Raw genomic sequence first — 27,898 nt, 5'->3', positions numbered from 1 at the left:
GCCGCTCAGAGCCTCTCGCAGCCGCTCTCTGCCTACAACAGCAGCAGTTTAAGCCTCAACAGTTTAAGGTAGGCGTGCGGAAAGCCAGGCGTGCCCATGTGCTGTCTCTTTGCAAACTTGCTGCCCCCGGTGGTGATGCTTTGTGGTGCCTGGAGGAAGTGAGGGGGGAAACTGGGATAGAGGTGACAGTGCGTCCCACCCCATCCGTGGGAAACTGAGGGGGATTTGTGGCCTCTTCCTCAAATTCTTCCTTAAAACGAGCCAGAATCAGTTTATTTTCTGGTGTTCCCAGCAGTGCTTGGTGATCTCAAGCTCTTTGTTAATTTGCTTTTGCTTTTCCTGCCTGTCCTTGCACACTCAGGTTTTTGAATGGGATTTCATGCAACATAGACCAGTGGAAGAAAATCCCAATTCTTGCAGGCTGAGCTGTTCTCTGAAGGCTCCTTACTTTTACCCTTGTCTCCCTGTAAACCAAGTCTTCCCCAACTACTGACATGCCCCAGGGCAAGAAATACGGTGCAGCTGCTGTTAGCCCTGCTGACAGCTTGGCATAGGCTCACACTGATGACATTCAGGCTTAATTTCTTCCTGCACTGACAACACCTTACATTCTTCAGTGTTTTTCACCTCAGTTGGCCACACAGAGATAATCCTCACCTTTTGTAGGGGGATAACAAAATTAATGGAGATTAAGCAACGTGTTCACAGGATCCCGTGATGTCTTTGTAAGTCACAGACCTCAGGTTTCCCCTGTGGCAGCACAGTGCTCTCAGCAGTGCCTCACCTTTCCCCGAATCTGAGCTTGCAGCAGGCACATGGCATCCTTCCTGACCTGGTGAACCAGTAGATGGTTGCTCCATGGTTTGACTAAAACTGGGAGTTGTTTAAGACTTGGATTTATTTTTAACCAAATTGGTATTGCTCGTCTTTAAAAGCCACTGCAATGTAAACGTGTCATTACTTGAAATAACGACAAGTGGGATTAAGCACTGTGTGATTATACTGGAAACTTTCCCTGCTAAGAAATGAAACCTGAAAAATTGCAACCAGTATAATCCTGTGTATTTATTTTGCTGATTCATCTTCTCTCTTTATATTGTGGAGGTAAGGAGAGTCATTAACAGAATAATAAGCATGTATCTGTTGATGCCTTCCCAACTTCATTTCACGTTTTCCACACTCTTCCATCTTCCTAAGTCGTAGCAGAGAAATTAAACTTTTATTAATGCAGCAATCACTGATGTTGAGCTTCATTTGCCTGAAAACATGAATCAGGAGCAGTCATGTAGAAAAGACCCGATAATTAAGTAATGAATGCACAGAGCTGATTACTCCTTTGTTGAGTGCTGTGCCTCTGTTGTTGAGGACAGAATCCCAGCCTCCTAGAGGGAGGGAGATGTCTTGGGGCTTTGGTGTGGAGGACCATAGGCAGTAAGAGATGCTGGATAAGGGAGAGGTTGGAGGAAGGTGTCTCGGTGGTACTGATAGAAAAACAGAGTAGTAACTTGTATTTGCAGTGTATTACTTTAATCAGTGACAGGTTTATCATGAGCCATGCATAGTACATTGGGGTAGTGTATGTGTGCTTTTAGAGCTTTTCCCTCCTCTGTGCAATGCTTAATTGCTTTTCTTTTTGTTAACAGCAGCAGCAGAAGCAGCACTCCTGCCAAGACTCAGGCTCCCCCTCCACACATATCTCACCACCCCTCCGCCTCACCATTCCCCCTCTCTTTACCAAGCCACAGCCCACTGCATACCTTCACGCCCACCCTCCAGCCCCCCGCACACCCACATCACCCCAATATGTTTGCCCCTCCTACGGCTTTGCCTCCTCCACCTCCATTGACGTCAGGGACCCTGCAGGTTCCAGGACACCCAGCTGGTAGCACTTACTCAGGTAAGAGACAGACAGATCGTGGCCTCAGTGTGGCAAAGGAAACTCAATCTCCAGTTTTAGTCAAAATGACTCCTTTTGGGTCCATTCTATGAGAGCTGCTGGTTGGGTAAAGGGGTCACTCACCACTGAACGATTTGGGGCGATGTCAAAAGCAAAAACCACCCAGACTTTCCCAGTGACTTTTCTTCTGCTCCGGGAATGAAGAATTTTTGGAAGCCTGTGCTTTTCTGTGTCTGCTCCCCAGGGTAAAACCACTTCAGAGTTCATATGGGGCCACCCAAAATCTGTGAACACTGTAGCAGATGTCTGTGCTGTAGCTGTGGTCTGTGCTCAGCCTTGCTTCCCTGCAGCCAGCCTGGCTAGGGAGAGGTCTGGTAGCCATGCACACAGTGCTCCTGAGGTCGGGTGTGTGCAGGGCTGGGGGGAACAGCTAGAAGTGGAGTGAACTGTGCTCTGTTGTACTTTGTGGGAAGATGTCAGTTCCTCCCTGCTCACTGAGAGGGATCTGAGGGAAGAATATCAAGGATGACCAGCGCTTTAGTAACATAATTCATGTCCATGAAGTAGGTGTTTGTGGCCTCTCTCCGTTCCCTGACTTCAACTTACCCACACTGCCCCCCTGCTCTAGGACGTGTCGAGGAGTTTAAGGAGAACCTTCACGCTGCGCCTCAGATGAACGCTGAAGTGAAGGCAGGCTCCATGAGAGAGGGGAACTGGAGGCTTTCTTCTCTCAGTGTGGCCTTTGGGGAAGAGCTGGAGGAGCTTTCTTAATCTGTACAGTGTCATGCTTTACTGTGAGGAAGCTTAATGTAGAACGTACTACCACAGCCAGCAGAAATTGGCACAAGGTCTGGACAAGTCCCTGAGCTCACAGAGGTTGCTTTGCTTTGTGTTTCAGAACAAGATCTTCTCCGTCAGGAACTAAACACGCGGTTTTTGGCCTCGCAGAGCGCGGATCGTGGGGCCTCCCTGGGCCCACCGCCGTACCTGAGGACCGAGTTCCACCAGCACCAGCACCAGCACCAGCACACACACCAACACACACACCAGCACACCTTCACGCCTTTCCCTCACGCCATCCCACCCACTGCCATCATGCCGACGCCAGCACCGCCCATGGTGCGTACCCCAGGCAGAAATGTGAGGATAAGTAGAGCACAACTCTATTCTTTATTACGAAAATTTGAGAATTTGCCAGGTGGTGGGGAAGGAGTGCTGTGCTGCCCAGGTGTGGTTGGGGAGGACAGGACGGGCGGTCCTTTCCCTACTGCTGTTGTGTGTGTGATAGATCCAGGTGGCAGCGCAGGGGCTGAGGGATGAGGCTGCTGGCCGAAGGGGCACTCGTGCCTGGGAATCCCTGGTGGTTGGAGTGGTGCACTCTGGTGCCTCCTCCGTTTTCCTAGCTCATAAAGACCTCGTTATACCTTGAAGGGAGAAAAACCCAAACCGGCTTCACTGGAAGTTCATTTTCTGCGTATTTTTCCTCTCTGTTGGTTGCCTAATAATAGGGAATTAGTCTGTGTTACCAACAGAAATGAAGCAACGAAATAGAAAGTAACTAGTTTGTGCTTTGATCCCTTTGCAGTTTGACAAATACCCTACAAAAGTTGACCCCTTCTACCGTCACAGTGTGAGTTTTATTACTCTGTTTAAAACTGACTTAATTGCTTTTCTGTGGTGGGTTGGGATCACCACTCGATCAGTGGCACAATGTTGAATCTCTCCCTAATCATCACTCCAGGATTTACCATTATCGTTCTTGATCGCTTTGGCTTTTGAAGGCTTGCATTTTCTGGTGCTTGTTTCTGATAAAGATGCAGTATCAGCTTTTCTAGTCAAAAGATCTCTTGCTCATACACCACTGGAAGACAGGTCTGCTGTGAAAAAGATGAGACAAGAGGTGACTGTAGCATGAAGCAGTACAGAGCAGTAGTTTCATCACTGTGTTTCGGTGGTGCCAAAAGCACTTAAGAATGATATTTTCCCTGAGAAATCTGAAACAAAACGTCAAACTATCATACAAACCCTTGAGGGATAGATAATCTAATAGCTATTCTAATATACCGTATTTTGTTTTATAAAATTTGAAAGCTTGTCTTATTCTTCCCATTTCAAAAGCCTGTCTGACGTACTGGGCTGGTTGTGCTCTGCTTGATGGCAGCGAGGCGATCCAGCTATGCACTAGACATGCTTCTCTCAGAGCTATCAAAAATGTTGTTTACTGAGATGAACTCATTTTTAATATGAATTGTAAAGCTTCTGCTCTTAAGGTTTAGAATCTACCAATTCATTTGCTGCTTAAAGATGGGTGACATTTCCTTCTTCATCCCAACGAAGGCAGGCATTTCATTCATTTGGACAAGAATTTTTAAATCCAGTAGTGATATTTTGATGAGAGAAGGAGTACTGCATCAGCATTCAGAAATTTGCAAAGCATTTGGCTTCATATGTTGATTTTGCTTAGAAGTGGAACTGGGTGAGAAGACTGGTTAAGATGATGGTGTGATGCTTTCTGCTGTCCTGATTAAACGCAGTTCCTGCTCATAACTGATGCCTGTAGCACATGTGAACAGTCCCATTAATTCCTGACACCTTGGTTAAGTGATACAGCGTGTGAGTACCTGCAGGATCACACCTGTGGGAGTATGAGGCAAACATTTAAGCCAAGGATAATCACTCAGAAGGGTCACGCTGCTGTTTGCATCACTGTTTGCAAAACTGCACTCTTGTTTGTGTAGCTTTACATGGATTCGAAGGATAGATTATCCTGAATGTGGCGTGTTGATTCAGGCAAGAACATGGAGCTGGGAAATAAGTAATGAGTTTTGGAGAAAGAAGTACAAGGGTTGATGTGTAAAATAGGAAACAGTGAAATAGTCCTCAGCTGGATATTGTTTTCAGACTCATGGTGAATCCTGCAGGTCTCAGTGTTAACTCTTTTCAAGTAAGGTCAAGCTTTCAGTTGTTCTGTGATAGCCAAGGTGCCGGGATGTTGGCCTTGGCACAGGCAGAGCAGCAGGACCCCGGTGCATTAAGCTTCCCTTGCCTTCCTTCAGGAAAGGTTTGTCCTAATGAAGTTATTGCAAAGTAATCACAATTGGCGTCTGTTGGATATTTAGCAAGCTAATGCCAAAGATCAACATGATGGCAATAAATTTCACTGGATTAGCAGCCTTGCTAAAGCTACAGCAAGGTCGTGGTAGCCAGAGCATTTCAGTAATCACTCCTAGGATGAGTGTGGTTTATGAAGGTAACAGAGCTGCTTGTGTAGTTTCCTGACCAGCCCTTTTTGCTGCCGTAAGTGCATGCCTGCCAGGGCTTTTTCTCTTCTCCAAATACCTGAAACTTTGGCACATCCATAGATCCTTCTTTAGGGGTGAGTTTCTGCAGTAAATCTTCACTATGTGTTCAGCTGCATCTTAAAAAAAAGCTGACAATGTTGTTAAAGCCTGTAAATGAACTCTGCAGGCGAGCAGGAATGTTTGTTGGAGAGTTAAAATCGATGTACGTTAGAAAAGAGAAAGCAGGGGAAGGTCAAATTTAATTAACTTGGCGGTCGTTATAAAACTAAGAAAAGCATTCCTTATTATTAGCTGTAGATAATAGAATATTAAGCCTCGCTCCATCTTTTGAAATTAGTCCATTATGCACAGAATTAAATACAGAAGACACTGGAGGATTCAAACCACATTTTAGTTATTAAAAAGTTACTGTCAATGAGGACATGTCTTGTAATGATTTCTCAAATACCCACAGCCCAGCAGCAACTCATCTGAAGTTTTTTCTGCATCTCTGAAAGGAGCAAGTCCAAATTAAAGAGAAGTGAAAACAACAACAGAAATGTGTTACGAAAGGAGACTTTGTTCCATGCTTTTAAATAAACAATCTCTTGATATCTCTGACATCCTGAAATAATTTCCCATATCTCAGTACCTGTAGTGTGAATAAATGGCTTTCCAAGATCGAAAGGGGAACTCTGATTTTGAGAGAAAGGATTCAGAAAAGCACACACGTGCATTGAGTTAAATCATCAGAACGTTGTGACACTGATTTACTGTGGGATGTGATTCTCTCAGTGTTTGTCCCCTCCACACGTCCAGCTTTGGGCTGTTTCTGTTCAGCTGGCCATCTAGTCCTTTATTTTGATCCCAGAAGCAGCACACAGGAGGTTCATTTTCGATTGGCTGAGTTCAGAAGTGAAATTTTATCAGCTCCTCCAGGTATTTGGCTGGCAGTACCAGTGATGTTAGCAGCCGTCCCCTGCTAGATCCCAAGGTTTCCCGGTGAGAACATCTTTGCAATGAGATGCTCTGAATCCCCACCTCCTACCAGAAAGCAGTTTTGTGTGTGATCTCTGCAGTTCCTGTGGAATTGTGTGACCTCAGTGTGTTACAGCGTAAGGGAAAGATTCACAGCCAGACCACAGAGACCAGACAGGACTTGGTCATGATGGTTTACTTGCTTGTTTCTCATGTGTTTGTGTCAGCATAGGAGAACTTCGTTTTTACTGAGTTGTCTTACTACAGATAAACTGGGGTCATTGAGATCAGTGGAGATTTGCCTCTTTTTATGCTTCGTGGTCTGTCCTGTAAGACCAGAGCCCTCCAGTTTTGGGGGGTTCTACTTTGACCTTTTTTAATAAGCAATCTTTTTTAGCAATTAAGTTCATCTGTCTCTGCTGCTACTGGAAGTGGCAGGATATCCTCTCAGACAGGCTAATGAAGTAAGAATTGTGCATATTTTCCTCATTTCCGACAGAAACCATTAAAATCCTAGCATACTAATGGGGTTTTAATGATGCAATATCCTAGAGCTTGTGCAGGTTTGTTTCCCACTCAAACAGTAGCGTTCTGTGCCCTGTTTGGCCGGGCCCTGCCTTTTCTCTTGCAATCTTCTGCAAACCCTTCAAAATCCCCATCCAATTTAAAATCCAGTCACTGCACAACAAAAGCCTCGGCTACGATGGCCCAGTGCAGAGGCCAGGTTGCTGGCTGTATGATTTTGGAACTGCTTTTAAGCTCTGAAGTGAACATCATGACATCTGTGAACATCTCATTGACTGCTTTAACTAACATCGTTGGGGCGGGATCACATCTTCAGCACTTCTCCATGTACCATTTCCCTACCTCTGCAGGAATGCTTTCGCTGTCTCATTCAGCTGTCTGTCCTTGTTTTGTAGTGCACACGCATTTATCCTCCTCTCTCTTTTTCTGTTTCAGCTGTTTCACTCCTATCCTCCAGCTGTATCAGGTATTCCTCCCATGATCCCTCCAACGGGCCCCTTTGGCTCACTCCAAGGAGCATTCCAGCCCAAGGTAGGCTGTGTTTCCATCTTACCACTCAGATGCACTGGTGGCACGGTTAAGTTCAGAAGCAATGCGATTGCTTCTCAGGGTAGCATGCAGTAGTGTGAGGTCATGTAATAATCCAGATTTTAAGAAACAGTGATGGTTATTGTTTTCTCATTTCCATAATTATCTCAGAGCTCCAGCACAATGCAGTACATTGATTTAGTTCCCCACTCCTTTATGATGGCGATGATAGTTAAGTGTGATGAGTTTGTTTCTCTTTTCCTTTGTTTTGATGAAGTCACTCTTGATTTATGAGTGGGAGGAAGTCATTTTCTGTAGCCTGTAGTCTCTGCGACTGAAGACTGAAATCAGGACTGAAATTTCTGCAGAGAAGACACCTTTCTTAAATTGGCCCATCCACTCTAATGACTGAATATGTAAATTGCAGTTCATTAGTAGGATTCTTCATATATATGGTAATCAGTCTGTTAACAACTCTGTTACTTAATTGTTAGTTATAGTGCAGCTGATTTCTTTTTTCTTCATTTTAAGTGAGGAAGATGTTGTCTAAATGTAGTATTTTTTCCTCCAAAAGATGCATTTTGTTGTGTTAGCTGAATATTTACATTCAAATCAAGGGAAAAGCTTTAATTTTTTCCAGCTAGATGTTGCCTTTTCTGATGCTGGTGTGGTAATAGTTCATTGTGGATGCAGTTCAGATCCTTGCACGGTAACCACGTGGATTGCTGCTGCTTTGTGTGCAGCAGTGAGGGCAGCAGTTTTAGCCAGCTCCAGTGCATTATTGATAAGCAGCAGAGCACAGCCTGGGTATCCCAGGTGCTGCTTTAGGTGCTGTCTCATACTGCTCAGCTTTTCAGAGGTGAAAGGAATTCCCAGTGCAACACTGCTGTTGTTGCCTCATGTGTTTCAGGTTACTTTAACTAGTGGGAAGGCAGTGAGCAAAGCGAGTTAGGAAATTGAGATGATAGTACATACATCACTACGTGGATTATAGCAGTTATCCTTTTTGTTTAAAAGAGTTGATCTTCACAGCATAGGCAGTGTTAATGATGAAGAAGAACTGTTTTTCAGTTTGTGTTTTTGTATGGCTTTGTACTCATAAATGCTCTCTTTCTGTGTTACAATTCTAGACTTCCAATCCTATCGATGTTGCAGCCAGACCTGGAACTGTCCCACATACCCTCCTACAGAAAGATCCACGGGTGTGTAAAAAGTATTACAGTATTCTTCTAAACTAAAGCTATTCCTCGTGAAAATATTGAGCACTAGGGCTGCCGTCTTCTGCATGTCCAAATCAACGAGTGAAACTAAAGCTTAATCTGAACTATTAAGTCAGTGAGATCAAAGAAGTTGCATGAGGACGGTTTAAATCCTGGTCCTCCTGTCCATCACTGGCTAAAGCATGTGGATGCTGTGCAATGCAGAGCTCTTTCCTTGCTGTCAGGTGGCATCCCCACAAGACTGAGGGCAAACTCCAATTCAGCGTAGAAACGTACAAACCTCTGAGATTTACGTTTGTATTCTGTAATTGTTTCTAATGTGGGTAATGACAGTTATTCCCTTGGTTACTGTATTATTGATTGCAGCAGCAAAATGTGGATGCACTTTATTGATCACTTGGTGCCTCTGGATTTTGAGTTGAAGCACATGTGAACAGCATTTATTGTCTCAGCGCTTCGTCTTCTGGCTTTTTTCTGTTCTTTGCAAATGCCCTCGGGTTGTTTGCTTGTTTGACTGAATATACATTGTTTGCAACAAGGAACATCATGTGGTCCTATTTATTGCAGAACTCTGACAAAAATCAGTGTTGTGGAATTGGTCAACTTCTGAGCTCTGCAGAGCTGTTTTCTTTGGGTTCTACTAGATCGAGTTTGCTCTAAACTGGTGCTGTTGATACCAAAAGGACCCACGTGTTTTTATGTCTGCTCATTCCACCCAATCAAAAAGATAACTGGAGCCTCCCATTGTTAAGTCCCTTCTCTTTATGCTGCCTTTCAGCTTGTAGTGCAGTTTTGATTGTTTCAAGATGATGCCGCGTGCCATCACCAAGTCTGCAAAACAGCTCTTCCATCTGTAGATCTCCTTTTAGAGGAGATGGCTCTCTGGATGTGCCAGCACCAGGTGCCATTGCTGCTGAACGAGCAGGGCAGTGTCCTGCAGGGCAGTCCAGCACACTCGGTGGGAGCAGCCCTCTAATACTGCCAGTACTGCCCTGCCCAATCCCAGCCTTCTCGCAAGCCAGGCAGTTCTGAAAGATGAGAGCAGAAGTTTGCCCAAAGGACATAGCTGTGTTCTTCTTCAGAGCAGTTAACCAGTCATTTTGGTAGCATTAAATCAACAAATTAATGCAGATGCCAGAGGACAGAGTGCTCAGTGTGAGGCTTGTTTTGTTGCTTGTCAACACTTAGGTACAACAGCCATGGGGGGAGGGAGGCCGGCTCCAGTATGGAGGCTGAGGACTAATTATTATCTGAAAGGACTTCATTTGAAAGTAAAATTATAACATTTTAATTTCATCTCTTAATGAAGCAATACAAATTTGTTAATTAGAGCAATTGTTTGAGTGACAGGCATGTAACCAAGCTGTCATTTCTTCTTCACAGTTGACAGATCCGTTCAGGCCCATGTTGAGGGTAAGAAACCTTCTTGTGCTACAGTTTGTCATCTCAGTCCCCGCCGGGTTGCAGCAGCACACTGATTAAAAGCAGCATCGTGTTCCATCTTGGGGATTTTGCACTGTGTTTGCTGAGCAGTGTGGTCAGCATCTTATGATCACTCAAGAAAGATAAGCTGTTTTAAAGCTAGAAGTTCTCCTGTTCTCACACAACCCCTTATTGCAAACAGCAGAGGTTAAATATTGGTAATCCTTGTATTGCTGTGGCTCACAAGGTTCCCTGAGCTGATCCTACAGACTGCCCTGGCAGACATCTCTTGCCATTTTAATGCAGGCTGAAGGATTCTGCTTTTTAATGTTCATTGTGTGTTTTGTGTTTATTCAGTATGGAACTTCCTACCCGAGTATCTTCTTGTCCAGCACACACAGACAATCCAGTTCAAACACAAAATACTTTAAAGATCCAAAATCTTACAGTAATCCAGAAGATATTTTTGTTGGTTTTGCAACATACTCAAGGAAGTACAGACCACGTGAGCTCATTAAATCACTAATGCAACCAATTGCTGTGAATAAGCAAAAGACTTGACTTTATGTTTGTGTGTGTGAGAGAGGGGTTTTATTTTTTTACTTTATTTGTAATTGATTTTTAACTCTTAGCTGATCTACACCTAGATATAGAAGGCAGGCCTATACCATAGTTTGTGTAGTAATTAAATTACTGGTACTTTAAGGAGCTGCTTTCATTCCTATGATTATTTCTAAATCTGTGCAGGAATCATTGTTCATGTGGTTCATTCAGACCCCTAAATAACAAGATAATAGAAAGTATGTCATTATCAAGTCCCCACTGACATGATTTCCAGATGCCCTAGAAATGGACTGCTGAATCAGCAAAGAAACCAAATCATGCTCTCTGGTTCTTTCCTCCCTTTTTCAGCCCCATGATTTAGAAGCATGGTGACAGGAGAGATGCAAAGAGCCAGCTTAAGCCAGTTCACCTTCCCAACCAGAGTGAACTGACTGGCATCCAATTTTGGGGGTTTACTGATGAGCCAAAATGTTGCAGGTACAGACCTATAGTGACGTGAGGGTGTCAGATTGATTTTGAAAACCGGCCTGAGATTTTTAAGTGTTTTTATTTGGATCTTTTGATGGCAAGGTCTTGGAATAGCAGCGCTTTTGGAAATGTACTCAGTGTACTGTATGAAGCAATCCAGCTGTGCAGAGCAGTTGCTAACAGGCAGATAGTTCCAGCAGCACGAGCTGCATTCTCAGCCAGTGGCATCAGAAGATTGCAGGAGTGCAGAAAAACAGAGCGTGGGTTTGTCTGGAGAGGAGGATGAGCAGGAGCATTCCTAGGGTAAAGCATCACAGGTATTGGAAAATCACTAATTCATGCTGTATCCCTCCTGTTTTTTCCAGAAACCCGGGAAGTGGTGCGCTATGCACGTCCACATCGCCTGGCAGATTTACCATCACCAACAGAAAGTCAAGGTCAGTCTTTGGGGCACACTTGCTTTTCACATACATTGCACAGTGCAAACTTGTGAGTGGGAGGATTTGCCTCTTGCTGTTAGCAGGTCTGTACCATGGCTAATGCCTTGTTCACATAACCACAAGTAGCATTATAGCTGCGTTGCTCCTGCAGATGTTCGCTATAATAGGGAGGAAAGATTGGTGTCTTTGTTTGGCCTTACATTGCAGGAGTCAGGAGCTTGTGCTAGAAAGTGAAATCAACGAGGAGACCCCACCACTTTGCAGTCTTTGTATGCAGCTGAGTTGTATTATAGAAGGTAGTGCTGTAAGATTATGAAGATGTTGAGCAGATACTAAAATCTACAGCTAATAGAGTTTAAAAATAACCCTTTTAAACAAGGTTGACAGGTTAATTTGCTGCAGTAGACGTATCTCTCTTCTCTGCTTCCTTATGTTTCCCCTGCTAGTGATCTTCATTCATCTTCCTATTATCAAGAAAGACAAGATTATAGACCTAGAGAGTTATATCTCCTTTTTTTTTTTCTATTTTATTGAAAAGATATTTTCTTGAAATGAAATTATTGTTCCCATGTTATCTGTGTCCTTTGAATCTTCTTTGATTTGATATTCAAAGAGGTCATACTGCTATATTTATAACCTGTGGTAAATGCCATTTTCATGCAGCCATTTCTTCTACCTACTGACTTTGCCTGTTTAAAAACAGTAATAATGCTTGGGCTGTCGGGAAAGGACATTATTTGGTTTTTTGAGGCATGGATGATGATAATTTCAAAAATAATTGGAAAATGCATTTCACTACCTCAGTTCAGTCAGAAAATGAGATATGGTTTGCAGTCATGAAGGCAAAAATGCAGGAAACCCCAGGAAAGAATGCATGTAGCTGTAGATGCCGTTTGCCTGCCTGTACCTCAGCAGCAAGACGCCATTCAGATGTGTGTAACCTGTGTGCACACCCAGAGGATTCCTGAGACACAGCCTGAGCCAGACAGCAGCCCTGGGCACAGAGCAGTTCTAGCTGTGGAGCAGGATGACCAGTGTGGGGTCAGCCTGGATTCCAGGCAGATTTTATGCTCCCTAATTGGCCTGCTGGAAAGGACTTACAGCTTGATGTAACGTGCCATGAAATTAGTGCAGGCATTTGCATTGAGTTTAGTGGGCCCTGTGTTATGGTGCTCAGCATTTGCTGCACCTGAAATACATTCATAAGGGTTATCATCAGTAGGGAGGCTCTCTGGAGCAGCAAATGGGAGTAAAATGAATCTGATCAATTTTTTTCCATATTCTTTTGAGGTAAATCAACACATTCAGAAGTCTTTTAACACAGCCGTGATGTTCCATTCCTCTTCAGACAAGGGATTTTTTCATTGTTAGAACAGTACTATTCATATGGCAGCAATTAAAGTTTCTGCCAGATTTGCTGTTCTGAGTAATGCCTGTCAGAGGTTTATAACTTGGTTGTTAAGAAGAATAAAAAGAGCTCACAGCCTAGAAATCTGGCACACAGCCTTCAATTGAGGCATTTATGTTTTCTAATCTTTTTAAATCAATGAAGTACTGCAATCTAACCTCTAAAAGACATGACCTTAACATGGTCATCTTTTGCATTTCCGTATTTTTGCAGGTTATTATCTCAAAACATTGATAAATCTGCTTTTTTTTTCCTTTTTTTCCTGCTCATAGCTTCATAGACATGTTATTAGCACTTGAAAAACAGCTAGTAGGCATGCACATTAACTTGGTCATAACTTTTTAATATGCATATTTATATCATTGTAATAGTCTGTACTCTGAGCTGGCACGGTATTAAATATTGATTTATTAAGCATAACGTGCTCCTGAATTACTGTTCAGATTTACTGGTTCAGTGTTACACGTTGGTAAATCCTTTCAGCTGACCTGCACAATTAATCAGCAATCTGTGTTTAGGGAGTTCTGGCAGCACAGGTAATTGGGAATTTGGTTTTCCTCTGCATTCTATAAAACTATTGAAGTGGGAACCACTAAAGTGAGTATGTGACACAACGAAGAATCCATCCTTCATCCACTTATCATTTACAGTACAGCTACATCGGGAAAGACACTTTCAAAGAGAAAATCTGCTCGTTCGAATACCATATAAATAGAGGCAGTGACATACAGTGCTTTGAATTGGGAGTGCAAGCTATCAAAATGAGACTTGAGTTCTTCAGACACTACTACACCTCATATGTAATTTGCTTCATCTGAGCCCCTGTCTTACTCGATTGCAGTTTGAGAGGCACTGAAAGATACGCAGCATCAAGTGTTCCTTGGCTGCAGCTCCACAGTTAAATGTGGTGGCTGCGGTGTGTGTGTCACTGTCTGATGAGTGATCCCTGCAGTCAGAGGTCAGCAGGCAGCTCTGCCTCTTGCACTTGGTGCTTTCCCTGCTTTCAGCATGCCTGCCCACCCAGGGCTCACATCCAGACCAACATCTCTCTTTTCACTTTGTTTTTATTGTTGTTTTAAAGACAGACCTGTACTTACAGCCAAGTATGTGTTTAAGGCCTCTTCAGAGGTTTCAGTGTTTGTTCTGTTCAGTCAAGCCTGTGCTAAAACTCTTTGCTCCAGAGAGGTTTATGTGTTTGTGAAGATGCTGGTGAACCCTGGGCATTGTTTGGGAACCTGAGGTTGTTTGCCTGCTGTCACGAGGCTGGCTCTGCACCTGTGTCCAGGGTCCTAAAAACTAATATCTGTTAAATCATCAGTTGTTATGAGTAAATTGCTATACCCACAGCATTCTGAAAGTGCCTCTTAGGACAGTCTCTTGCAAATCTTTTTTTTTTTTTTAATATATTTCAGAAACAGATGCAGTCAGATCCACACAAGCTAGACTTCGGCCTGAAACCTGAATTTCTGAGCAGGCCCCCAGGCCCCAGCCTTTTTGGAGCCATCCACCACCCCCATGACCTGGCCCGGCCCTCGACTCTCTTCTCTACAGCCAGTAAGTATTGAGGATCAAACTCTTTCTTTGGCTCGCTCATTAACATGCTAATCTGTGCCATGTTGACAGGAAATTTCCCATATGCTTTGGCTTATGAACTCAGCAAGATGTGCCAGAGGCTATTAGACTATTTGATAAATATTTTAAAATTATTCCATATGCTTTTTAAAAAAAGAACAACAATGTGATGAAATGCCATGCAGGTTATACACGGAGAAACATTTCACGCAGTGATATCTGCATCATGGAGATGACAGGTTGGAAATACACTGTACTGTGTGTTCCCCCTTTTTTTTTCCATACTGACACATTTCTCCTCCACCTTCTATAACTGACAACTTCTGTTCAGAAGAGCAGCTGCTGTTTGCATGGGAGCCTGACCTGAGCATACAGCCATCTCTGCTTATGTGAGGTGCTGTTTAAGAATAGTCAGCCTAGAGCACAGGGATTCCCTCTCTGAGCATTAGCTAGGAATTCACTGTGTTGCTTTGTTTTGGCAGGTGGGGCTCATCCAGCCGGAACCCCTTTTGGTCCTCCACCTCACCACAGCAACTTTCTCAACCCAGCTGCTCACTTAGGTAAGTGAGTACTGCAAAGAGCAGTTCTTGGCCCTCTCTGTGCAAGCCACTCACTGTGAATACAACTCAGAAGTAACACAAAGACATTTTCTGCCCTGTTACCCTTGCAGGATTTGCTGTAGCTTGGTCTTAATTCATGTCTTTTGGTTTAGTCCATTAAAGGTTGTCTATGTGCCAGTTTAACCTTTAAAAATTGTACATTTTATCCATTTGTCTTCTGTAACCCAAGCAGCAGTTCTAAATGCACATGATAGTAAAACTGACAGCACCATTTAAAATACTTCAGAGAAAAAACTGCCTGGGTGTTAGAGGAGTAGCAGGAGGTTAGGATTCAGTGTAGTGGTGTTCATAAGCAGTCAAAAAATACTTGAAGATTAAGGCTTCAGAGAGGTGTTTCTGTTCCAAACTGCTACTGAGATGTCTGCTTTTTATTTCAGTGAGTGGGAAGCAGATCCTTAAAATCTTGTGATCCGGTCTTAAATGTGTCTGGCAGTGACAAAATAGCAAATAAACGTTAAAGAAAAAAACAACATTCAACAAATGTTAGTTTCTTTTTTATTTAATGATGTAATAAGCAACCCGGTGCACTCAAGAGCATCAGAGATCAGGATTATAATTTGATATTTTGTTTTGCATAGGGAGGGATTTAGGAGGACCCACCAAAGTGCTACAGCAGACTCATGGCGTGGTTTCATCGTTCTGTACTGAGCTGCCTACAAAAAATGCTCAGGTTGTCCTTCCTCTTCTCAGTGCTGATGGTTTCATCAAAATCATTAAACTTCTCTGAAATTGAGAAGAGAATTTGCTTCATTTGGCTTACCTACACTTTGTGTACATTAAGTGCCAGTGTGTTTCATAGTCCATGCTAGTTTTCCATACAGTACTAGCAGTAAATACCAAGAGCATTACAAGGTGCTGAGGTCAGCATGACATATCAGTACAATAAGACATTTTATATATATCCTGACTGTGGTGTAGGAGACATGGCTGAGGCATGGCCTGAAGGTATTTTGCAAGCGCAATTGCCAGACTTACTAATTGCCTTGCTAGACAGGGTCGTTTCCTGAGGACAGTGGAACTGAGTTGGAAGGGAATGAAAAGAGAGAAAAAATTGAGATGCTTGCAGATTTTAAGTGGAGTCGCTGCTTTTGCTGGATTGCAGGCCTCCCTACTGTGTGTAACATCTTGTTTTGCTTCGAAGTAGAAGTTTTTCTTGTAAGATGATCCCATACATCTTTGTCACTGGAGAAAGGATGGGTTCGTATTTCCCACCCTCTCCCCATCACTGCTGTGATGCGAGTGGATGATGTTGGTGGACACAGACTGAGCTTTCATGCAGGCGTAGCACAGCTGGATAACACAGTAATGCCTTCTCACAATGACCAACACACCAGTGAGCTGTTCCCATTGGTTTGCAGAGCCTTTCAATCGACCAGCTTCCTTCAGCGGTCTCACTGCAGTGGGTAGCAATGCCTTCGGGGGACTCGGCAACCCGACAGTCAGTGAGTAACCTCTTTGTTTATGAGTTCTTGTTTGCTGTGTAATTCAGGACGTGGAGTGATGGTGACTATTTGCTGTCATTTTATCAGTTGCGTAGGTCACACATCAGTAAGGGATGGTAATTTGAAAAGTGGACTTTTTCTTTTAAATAACAACATTTTTAGTCACCAGTAAATGATTTCTTTAAGTTACCTCATAGTTTGGGTTCAGCGTAGTGCTAAATGTCACCATTACGTTGTTTATTAAAAAAAAAATAACTGCATCTAGAAGTCATGAGTGTGAGGAGTTTGTGGGATTCCACGTGGTTTTGTTGCATGGTCAAAGTAGTTAATGTGCAGTGCTTATTTGTAATCCCTAGCTGTGGATGAGAACATTCTTTTTTCCTTTCTCACCAGTGAATCCAGGACATGTGCCTGGAAAAGATCACTAACCTGCATTTATTTGTCCAGGGTCATCAACATTTCTCTAGATTTGGCCAGTCACAAAAGATCATCCTTTTAAAAATCACTCTCTTTTACCATACTCCAACTCTGGCATGATTTTGGTCGCATATTATATTACTTTGGTTCAGGATCAAATGCAACAAGTTCCATTATTTATATTCAGTTTATATTCAGTATAATGGTCATTTCCTGGTGTCTCCAAAATATTTGGATTAAGGATCATTGTCACTTTTATCTTTCTACTTTCATCCCCTGTCAATTTTATCCACAGCATTTCCCTATCCAATTAAAACAGCTGTCAGATGCCTGCCCATTTTTAGGAATGAGACCCTCTAATGAATCTCTGTTAATTTCCTTTCCTTTTCCAGCTCCCAATAATATGTATTCATTTTAACTCTGAGTGCTGTAAAAGTTTTTTTGGTAAGTACCTTCACTAGAGCATACCTTTTTCTTAAACCTTTTTGTTTTCCACTTCACCATTTCAGCACCCAACTCAATGTTCGGCCACAAGGATGGCCCCAGTATGCAGAGCTTTAGCAACCCTCACGAGCCCTGGAACCGACTGCACCGAACTCCTCCTTCGTTCCCGACCCCTCCGCCCTGGCTGAAGCCAGGAGAGCTGGAGCGCAGTTCATCTGCTGCAGCTCATGACAGAGATAGAGATGTAGATAAACGAGACTCATCTGTTAGTAAAGATGACAAAGAAAGGTACGAAAGAACACTTCCAAGAATTGTCTAGTTCAAAGCTTGGGGCTCCGTTCCGCTTTTAACCCTTCCCAGCCTGGCACATTGTTAAACCAGAGCTTCAGAAGAGGGACAATCGGGGAGCTGACGCCATCACCGCCTACGATGCAGCACGGTCAGTAGGGAAGCTGCAGATCTGCCTCGGGTGCTTCCTGCTGCATCTGTTTCTCTTCTCACTTGCACCTCAGTTCATCAGAAGGAGTTTTGCTGGAGCAGAGTTCAGGCGGTGTCAAGTGAGAATAGAATGCTTGCCTTGTGGGTGACTTTTTATAGGTTTTTGAAGATTCGATGTGTAGATAGGTGCCTGACAGGATGCAAAAAGAGCTGTGAAGTCCATCAGACACATATCTGCACCTGTGAATACTTAACTTTGTAAATCCGATCCTATCTGCAAAACAGATAACCCTGCTTCCACCCCCTAAAATGGCCTGAGGAGAGAAACCACTGATAAAGTTGTAAAATTACACCACCATGAAATACAACGGCATGGCATTTTCCAGTATCACAGTGCATGCCATTTGTTGAATTGGCCTGAATTCCCCTGCAGAAAACACACATACATGCACTGCTGTTGCTTTCCTTCAAGCACGGTTTTTCTTCAGTGTTTTACATGGACTTGCACTCTAACATGTCCAGGCTGGGAAGGGTTAATGAAAAGTAAAACCTGGTCATATTTTTTTTTGTCAGGACTGTTCCCATTCTACAGTTAACTCCGTAACAATTCCTCTTAACATTTAAGTACCAAATTATAAGAATTTGCCATTCAGCAAGTGTCATGCCTTCCTTGAAAAATATAGAGAGGCTGATTTCAGCTTTTTCAGTTGTGGCTTAATGGCTTTCCTGCTAAGTTTGCACATTACTTTACTACATAATGGCTATTTGTTTCTAATTTTTTAACATAAAAAAATATTTAGGAGATGTGCTTTTCTGACTTCTCTGTCACTAACCCAGATATTAGTAGCCTTTTCAAAAAGAAGTTATGCTAACACATTAGATATTCTAAAAAATACATTGAAGAGCTTTTCTATGTTATTGTAAAATGTGAAGAGCAAGTCAAACTTCAGATCTTGTCACCTACATTTTCCATTTGGAATATTTTCTGTTTGGTAGCATAGCTTCATTATTTTCATGTCTGGTGTTAATGCTTCCAAATAAATTTCTGTTAGAAATTGGGGATTCTGTCCTGCGAAATGCTTAAGCATGTGAGTAACTTTACTGGCTTGAATGGCAAAGCATTTTAGTTACTAATGATACGGGTAGTCTTTACAACTATGTGATTCTTTCAGTTGCTGTTCTGTTGCTTTGTTATGAGGTGTTCCTGCTAAAGAAAATCCCTTTCAGAAATACATCCCCTGCAAACAGCTTTAGCATTGCCTGAACTCCATATCATAGCTCAGAACATAATTTATTTTCAGTGATTTGAGAGTTTAAAAGTAAACGTCATTCATTCTTCATGTTTCTGCACAATTACGGCTACCAGTTTAGTACAATAATGGTTTTGCTGATCCAGTATCGCTATGCATCCATGTGATTTTGAAGAGTTCTACTTTGCAGCATGCTCACTCTGTTGCCTGTTTGAGAAGATGCAGAGAATTCCTTCCTGGAGACGTTCTCCCTACGTAGATGTCTGGGTAGCTTATGAGCCTCTCATACCTCTCCTTTGACCTTCAGGGGCACCCAGCAGGGTGAGGGTGTAGCCTCACCCTTATGATTGAGGTCCCAGTCTGTGTTACCTATTTTTTACTAACTTGACCAGACAGAATGGGGAATCACGCCCAGAGTTCTGGTATAACTTCATCTCAAAATTGTCCCATCATCAAAATTGTCCTGAGCTTTATCTGCTGCCAAACGGGCCATCTAGACAAAAGCATTCATCTAGACTTATCAGTGGCAGGTCCCTCGCAGGTTCCTCTGAGCTTTCCTTCTCCTCATTTCAGATTGCTGTGGAAATGAGTTGCAGTGAATCGCTCATTGCTCTTTTAGGATAACGTCTATGGCCAGAGTACTGCAGCCCTTCCCTAGCTGGAGTGAGATAGGATAGGTCCCTGAGGAGAGTTTAAGTATAGAAAATAAGGTGAAGCTCCTCTGTGAGCTCCTCCCAGGGGCAGAGCTGGTTGGGGAGCTGCACTGCCACGTCCTGTTACAGTTCTTGCTTCCTCCTGGAAGACTGCATGCACCTTTTTGTTGTTGTTAAGGACTCTTATTACTGCACTCCAGCATTAGAAAAAAAATTGGTGAATACAGCTGTTGCACAAAACAGAATTTGTTTCTTCTCGGTGTTATTTAATTTAAAAGATGTCACTGAGCAATTCCATTCTAATGAGGACATCGATGTGTTTGTAATCCTGGAACTTCAGAAAGAATACAATTATGTATTGTTCTCTCTGTCAACATAAATGAAGTAAAATAATTGGCGTAAGATGCCTTACGCATTACCTGTCAGTATAGCATACAGCCTCAAAACATACCTTATTTAGTAATAAGTTGAGAACATGATCTTAAGTTTCTTTTTTGGGGAGTCTGAGGCTTCGAGCTCTTCCCATATTATTGATCTAAGGAGCCCTTGATAGATTTGAAGATTAAAAAATTACTCCTTCCCTGACCAATGGGCAACCATTTACATAAGTGAATAATTACCTAAGTAATCAATAGCCTCTTGAGGTAATGCCATCTCTGTAACTGAAGAGGATGAAATTGGCAAAGGAAAAATGTTATTTTGATTGCACATATACTTTCTTTAATTACAGAAAATGTCCATTATTTTCTTAAGATTTTACAAACAATTTAAAATACGTAAATTACACAGAAAAATTGATTAAATATCAATAAAGGACTCAGTCAGCTCCCCCTAGTGAAATAAAACAATTAAGAGTGCCCTTTCGTCAAGTTTTTATGACTTGGTCTCACTGTGTCCAAATCCGGAAGTTGTTTGAAAGACTTAAGTGTTTTGTGGAGAGCAAGAGGAAAGAAAAGTAAAGCCAGGACACAATATTTGGAGTGTTTAGGGCACAGTCAGTCAAAGCAGAACCCCCTACCCAGAAGTTAATTAGTAGTCAGTGCAGACAAAGCAGCTCTGGTATCAAGTGCTCCAACACTAACAGTTGCATTCTGAACTCTTAAACTTTTTTTAGACATAGCCCAAAAACTGACAGTTTTGACAGTTCAGTCTAGATACAGCAGAAGATTCTTCTGGTGAGGTCCCAATAATGACAGTTTCCTTTTTCAAAGATAATTAAGCAGTTGCTGCAGTTTCACTAACCAAAAGTACCTACAGGTTAGAGATACCCAGAGAAGAATGTAAACTGGAGCTGTTCAGGGACTGCAGAGGACCCAGCTGCTTACCCCTCACTTTTGCCTTTAACAGCATGCTGTCCATCACTGATGGAACAGAATTCCCAAATCTAGCAAACAGCACTTGCCCAACACCGAATATCTGGAGCTGCCTTCATGGAGAAACTGCAGCTCTGAAATCAGTAGCAGTTAGTGAGACTTGAAAAACATTGGAACTGAGGAATTCATTTTACCTTTCAAATTTGATTCAATCTAAATAGGAAGGCTGCTCCACTTGGTCAGCTCTTCTTCCAGAAAGTAGTTGGTACAGGATCCATTCAGATATGTGTTTTGTTACCTGCTGCCAAACAGTTATTCTCTAAATCTTGTATGCAACATAAATAGGTTTCAGAGATGGAAAGAACTTGCAATGTTTTGAAGGCTTCCTGGCCAGTAGCAGGGAGATAAATCAGCTGTGCTCACTCTACTCTAGAAATGGGAAAGGATTGGTAATCTTAAAAACAACAAACTCCAGAGAGGCGCTACTTTAAAAGCTAGTTTCAGTGATGGGCATCGCTGCTGAAGAAGTCAGTGTATAATCTATTTGTGATGGCCACCTCTATTAAGAGACCTGCTCTGGGGCTTATTTCACACTTAGAGAGGTGCCTGTCTTTTTGGAGGTGATTTGTCTCCACAGTACTGGTGTCTTGCGAAGTTTTAATCTTCAGTTTTGAGGAAGAAATTAAATTGTGAGAAGTAAACTGAAAATCTGGAAGGTTGAAGACAATGTAGATAAGAAACTTGTAGAGAGGTACGGAAGCTTCTCTGAAAGTCAGTTGAACAAAATATTGTCTGTTTTCCCAAATTTATTCTTAATAGAAGCAGTGGGTAAAATCCTATTACCCGTGTAATTTGGATGTAATTGCCTCCACTTTTTTTTGCATGAAAGTAGATTGTTTTTATTATTCTCTCTCCTTTTTGCAAACAGTTAAGGCTGTGATCCTAGAAATATCTTTTCTAGAGCTAGATTCCTTGGGATCCATGTGTGGACTTCACTGTTTGAAGTTTCAGCCAGATCACTCACAAAGCAGCTACTTCAGGGATCTTCTCCTGCACTGAGATAACAGAACAGACCTAGAGTAGAGATGGGATGCTCTTCTGGTGTTCTGAATGTGTAAAAGAAGCATTGCATTAAATGGTGCTTGTTAGTAGCTTTCTGCAAACCAACAAGTATAGTCAGACATCCTCAAGGCTATGTTTTATTTTTGAGAGTTTCTTGTGCTTTAACTTTTACACTTTCTTTCTTCCTAGAGAGAGCATTGAGAAAAGACACTCCAGCCATCCTTCGCCAGCACCTATCCATCCAGTAAACTCCCTCGGACATAATCGCAGCTCCAGTGAGCAGATCAGGAGCCATCTGAATCCTGAGGTTCGAGAAAAAGAGAAACCCAAAGAGCGAGAGAGGGATCACTCCGAATCTCGGAAGGAAATTAATGTTGAAGAGCACAAGGTGAAGGACAACTATATTTCAGAGAAAGAAAGCCTGAGCCATGAAAGCCGAGTGGTGGAAGAGTCGAAGCAAATGTCCAGGGTTCCTTCACCCTATGCTAGGCCACCTGTTGTGGAAAGCAGCAGGCCTAACAGTACTTCAAACCGTGAGGCTGAGAGGAAGAATGAGCCAGCGTACGATAATCCGAAGAAAAGCAGTGAAGTCAAAGTGAAGGAGGAGCGAAAGGAAGACCATGATGCTCAACATGAGGGACCTCAGACTCACAGGTCGTCTGATCAGCCACCGCCTATATCTACATCTAACGTCCATCCAAGTCCTTTAGTGTCTATGCCCATGACCGTAGGTGTAACTGGGATACATCACATTAACAGCATCAGTGGTCTGGATAGGACTCGCATGATGACCCCTTTTATGGGAATTAGCCCAATTCCTGGTGGAGAACGCTTCCCTTATCCTTCTTTCCACTGGGATCCAATGAGAGATCCCTTGAGAGATCCTTACAGAGAACTAGATATTCATCGGAGAGACCCCCTGGGCAGAGACTTTTTGCTAAGAAATGACCCCCTTCATCGTCTTTCTACGCCAAGATTATATGAAGCCGACAGATCGTTCAGGGATCGGGAACCTCACGACTACAATCACCACCACCATCACCACCACCCTCTCTCCGTTGACCCTCGACGTGAGCATGAGCGGGGCAACCACTTGGATGACAGGGAGCGGTTGCACATGCTCAGAGAGGACTACGAACATGCACGCCTGCACTCAGTTCACCCGGCCGCCTTGGATGGACACCTGCCTCACCCAAGCCTCATCACACCAGGACTTCCTAGCATGCACTACCCCAGAGTCAGTCCCCCGACAGGACACCAAAATGGTATCCTCAATAAAACTCCTCCCACAGCAGCTCTCAGTGCCCCTCCACCACTTATTTCTACGCTGGGGCCTCGGCCTGGGTCTCCAAGAAGGACTACTCCTCTGTCAGCAGAGATGAGAGAGAGGCCTCCTTCTCACACCCTCAAGGACATCGAAGCTCGATAAGCAGAGCGAGACTAAATAAAAAGCAGAGAGAGGGACAGAACGTTGTAAATGAACATAAATATAAAGACCTTCTTACTAGTCTATTGATACAGACTGGGAATGTGACCCACTGTACAATATGTATAGACCTGAGTGCAAAGATTTTGAAATGTTTTTTTTGTATATTATATGTTGAAATTTTCCAGATCTTTTAGCTAAGTCCATACGTTCCTCGTGTCTCCTACTCTATTTTATTTCTAGTTAAAAAGTTTCAAAATTTGAACTGAAGAACAAGACATTAATCTGAATGATTTGCCTAGAAACAAGCCACCACCAATGACAACCGTACAAAGCTCTTTCAGACCAGAAGTGAAGACATTTGTAGATATTTATGTAAAAAGAGTGCTTCATGGGTTAATGGTTCATATATGCAAAAAGGGTAAGATGAAAGCTTTACTTTGTACAAATGTAAATAGATAAAATTAAGTAACATAATACATTAATACTTCTTAAACTGTGCTATTTGCAAACTTAATATTGATCAACACAGTCTGCTTATGCTGTGTTACATATATTGTTATAGACAGCTAAACCCCTTCAACTATGCAATTAATTTTAAGGCTTTTCACAAAAGCCTTTATAACTCAAAGGAGCCTTTTCAACACACAACATACTTAAAGTCATATTTTCCCTGAACAAGATCATCTGTACCTGAAACCTATTTCTCCTGCTTGTTTTGATGAAGAAACGGCCCACTAGAAGTGTAGTTTTCTGTCTGAACCCCTGCATCAAGATGCTGATGTTACTGTACCTCATGTATTCCTTAGAACGCGTCAGGTTAGCAATCTAGAATCACTGATACTGTCATGGCAAATAGGTTTTCAGTCACATTAATCTGGGTTAAACCGAGTAATGATCAAATGCTGGCTGTTTTCGAGAACATTCGTCACTTAACACGTCAGATTTATTTTTGGAAGAACCTCTGCTGATAACCATTCATGTCTGTGTGTCATTTTTCTCTGTACGCACACTTTTCTTTTTTTTTAAGTGATGTTTAGCTACACTGAAACAAATCCTACAAGAAAGCCAATACTTTTCTAGAAAAATGATGGATGTGTTTTCACTGTGGATCAGTAGTTTAATTAATGAACTCCGCTGCAGATTTCATAATGCAATTTGTTGTATTTCAGTTGGTAATAAAGTCTGTGAATAGTTAACAGGTCAGCCTTGTTGTTCCCTAATCACAGCAGACGTGAATTCACATGAAGAACGTGGTTCTTTTTAACAAAATGCATCATTCTTCTGAAATCTGTCTTTTCATAACACACTTTTTTATAATGCATTAAGTTTCTTATCTAAATATTTGGAGAGAATATGACTTTATCAGAGAGAATTCACTATCTTGTCTACTGGACTGTAAAATATATGTATGAAATAAAATTAGTTCCATTGGTCTTCTAGTGTATTAAAGTGCTATCTGAAGTTGTTATCCTGTTTTGGCAAAAAAAAAAGAAAAAAAAGAAAAAAGGTAACCACAGACAGTTGTTTCTAATGATCAGAGATCTATTTTAGTAGTCAACTGAAGGTTTAGTTGTGAGCTTCAGATTTTGTGAACTCCAGATGTTGTGCAGTGTTCTTTTTCCGTTTTGTTTTTTTTTTTCTTTTTTTCCTTTTATTTCTTAATTTTTTTTTTTTATTTAAGAACAGAAGGAAAAATACAAACAAAAAAAAAAAAAAAACAACCCTGAAGAATATGTACACTGGAACCGTAGCGGTAGCTTTCAGTATTGTAAAGAGATTGTTATATACAAACCTTTTTGCTGTTTATCCTGTATGTAATAAAGTCCTTTCTAGATCCTATGTGAAAAGAAAAGTGAAGCAGCTCTCAATCTTCAGCATGTTTCCTCATCAGCGAAGACTTGTGTAATGTAAATTGTGCCATGTTATTAAAAAATGTGAACTAAACTGCTAGGTGCTTCTTTGTGTGGAGTACCCCATCGTTGCTATGGGGAAGAAATCATACCTTTTCCCAAGAGTGGGTTTTTGTTCAGAAGAAATAGCTGTTAAGAATGGAAAGGACATGACAAGACTTTATAAGCTATCTTATAAAAATCATTTTCATGGTCAGGTAGAAAGGAACAAAAAGGAGACCAAATGCTTGGCTTGCCTGGATTGTTTTAAAATGTGCTAATGCCCTGCTTATGTTTTCTTTTAACTGCTGACCAGCTGTTCTTTTAGGTTACTCCCATACTTATATGTATGCAATTCCTTGTGTGAATTTCATGCAAGTCAATGGCATTTTACCAGCTTCCAGCTGAGGATATGGCTCTTGGTTACTGTGACCAATTTGGGAATAAATACGTACCATTTCTTGCAAAGCTTTTAGTTCCTAGCACAGCTTTCACGGTGACACTTTCTGAAACAAGCAATTGGCTCCTCATGGCATGATTTCCTGCAGGTGCTCGCTCATTTTCTTTGTGTCTGTTACTGCAAACTGCAGAACTTTTTTTGAAGTTTCTTTTGCCAGAGATGATTCATGACACTGAAACTTTTTTTCCTTAGCAAGACTTAAAACTTTCTTCTGCCTCAACAATTACCACTTGTTGCGGTAAACAATTGAATGTATGCAGCCATACATTCAAGCTTAGTTTTGTTTCTCTCTGCTGTTGTAGAATTTCTGCCTGTTCTGTGTTATTCCCACACAAATCTGAAGAAAGTGGAATTCCTCTGAATTTCAACTGTGTAACTAAGAGAAAAGAGTAGCCCAGTGTATTTCTGGAAACCAATTTGGTGTGATCTCTACATATTCTCAGCAGCAGCGTACCCAGCAGTAGTGTAATACATGAAAAGAGCTTTGAGGTTTTTTTCAGCAAGCAGCCTGTATCTCAGTCTTCTGTATGCACATCATTAAAAATAATTCAACTTGATGAAGGAAAGCAGTCACAGATGTCTGTAGAAGGATAAAACTATGGGAGAAAGCTTGCATGGGTACAGTGAGGGAGTCTGTGAGAGAGGCCCCAGTGAGAAGATCATCTTCCAAGCTCATCTCAGCATTTTGATAGGTGTTACAGCAGCTTTTTCCATGTCTTCAGGGGGAATAAATGTGGATTGTACCGACTATGACCCTTGTCCTCACAGGTGCTGGGAACACTCCTGCTAATGCTCCTGAATTTCCAACCAAGCCAATGAAACCTCAGTCCCAGAGTCCAAGAAAGAATTGAGGCATTTCAGTCTTTGAATTCAATGCAGTTTAAATGGGTGTCTGCCTTTGAAGAACAGTGTGAGGTCTTATATGAGTGCTGACGTTCAAAGAATATGCCTGAAAGGTTTGACAAAAGATGTAACAAGATTTTAATGCTTATAAATTTTTCAGATGTGTTCATAGCTTCTCAGAAGTTTTACACTGAGTCTTTAGCTTGCAGGTAGAGAACAATCTTGGTAGCGGGGTTTTTCATAGCAGACATTTGTCATAATTCTTGTACTTGTGAATCGCCAGCCTTTGAGAAATAAAACACTTGTTAAGATGATACGACATACCACGCATAGGAATGAAGGGACACCAAAGGGTATTGTTTTACGGAATAGGAGACATAAGGAACAGAAAACCCTGAGTGACTGTGCTTGAAACGCGCAGGACTTTGTGCTTTAAAGATCCCACCATGCCCCACTACAACCAGTTCTTCCATCTAGCAGCGTCCATCATAAGTTGGGATGGTAGTTAAATCAAGGTATACAAAGAGGTTCTTCAGAAGCAGTTCTCTGACAGAACTTTGATTTTTTGCTTTCATTTTGACTTTCCATATTGTCTTTGCTGTCTTTCTAAATTTCTGAATGTTTCCTGCTATGTACACTTTACCATGCCTTTCTGCCAGTCATGCTTTTTTTTTTTCTTTTTTTGTGCCTCACAACAGCTAAATATAGGTAGCGATACATACTGCAGATGGATTTTGCTAAGAGCCATGTGCAATGTCTGCTTTTGTTCCTTTTTACCTTCACCTGTTTGAGCTTATGAAAACAGGATTTGTAGTCTTTGTTGGACTGAAAAATGGCAAATGGCAACTGGGGAGGATTCTACTGAAAGTTTTTTGTTTGCTATTACTGTGTCTTATAAAGTGAATATTTAGCATGATTCTTGATAATTTGAATTCTACTCTTTCGTGCATGCAGGTGACCTCTGCTGAAAGCCACTTGTGGTACTGGAAAAAGGTAACAGACCATTGATTAGATTTCTTTTACAGAGGAGCTGCTTGGCTGACGGCTTTTTGTTTTGGTAAGAAAGAAGAAAGAGCTGTGGTTCCAGCAAAGACCAAAGACTCAAACAATGCAGGGTGGTGTTAGTCCCATGGTGACTCCATTAAGTCTTGTCTCGATAATTGGACTTAACTCGCCTAGACTCCCATTGCTATCTCGGGGGACATAATCATCTAGTTTTCAGAAGTTGATGTGGATCAGGATCCCATCTTAAAAAGTCTGAGCTGCCTTTTGAAGGTGCTCATTTCTTAACTAGGTAAAGACTAGTCTCTCTTAACTTAGCTGGTTCAGAGAAGC

At 42.0% G+C, this 27,898-nt stretch overlaps 1 protein-coding gene across 1 annotated transcript; it reads left to right on the top strand.

The window, feature by feature from the left end:
* Positions 1–6: 6 nt before the first annotated feature.
* On the top strand, positions 7–24,877 carry AUTS2 (activator of transcription and developmental regulator AUTS2; the record flags this gene model as incomplete). The annotated part of the gene is made up of 13 exons (XM_010721825.2): positions 7–68; positions 1,644–1,897; positions 2,796–3,016; positions 3,483–3,527; positions 7,117–7,212; positions 8,340–8,411; positions 9,813–9,842; positions 11,249–11,320; positions 14,144–14,285; positions 14,786–14,863; positions 16,282–16,365; positions 17,292–17,514; positions 22,132–24,877. Coding segments are annotated over 13 exons (2,619 nt in total), but the record flags the coding sequence as incomplete, so codon positions are not given.
* Between the last annotated feature and the right edge of the window lie 3,021 nt (positions 24,878–27,898).

Source organism: Meleagris gallopavo, chromosome 21 (assembly GCF_000146605.3).
Source record: "Meleagris gallopavo isolate NT-WF06-2002-E0010 breed Aviagen turkey brand Nicholas breeding stock chromosome 21, Turkey_5.1, whole genome shotgun sequence".
In the NCBI taxonomy this organism is placed as follows: Eukaryota; Metazoa; Chordata; class Aves; order Galliformes; family Phasianidae; genus Meleagris; species Meleagris gallopavo.
This window is presented reverse-complemented; position numbering and strand designations above follow the sequence as displayed.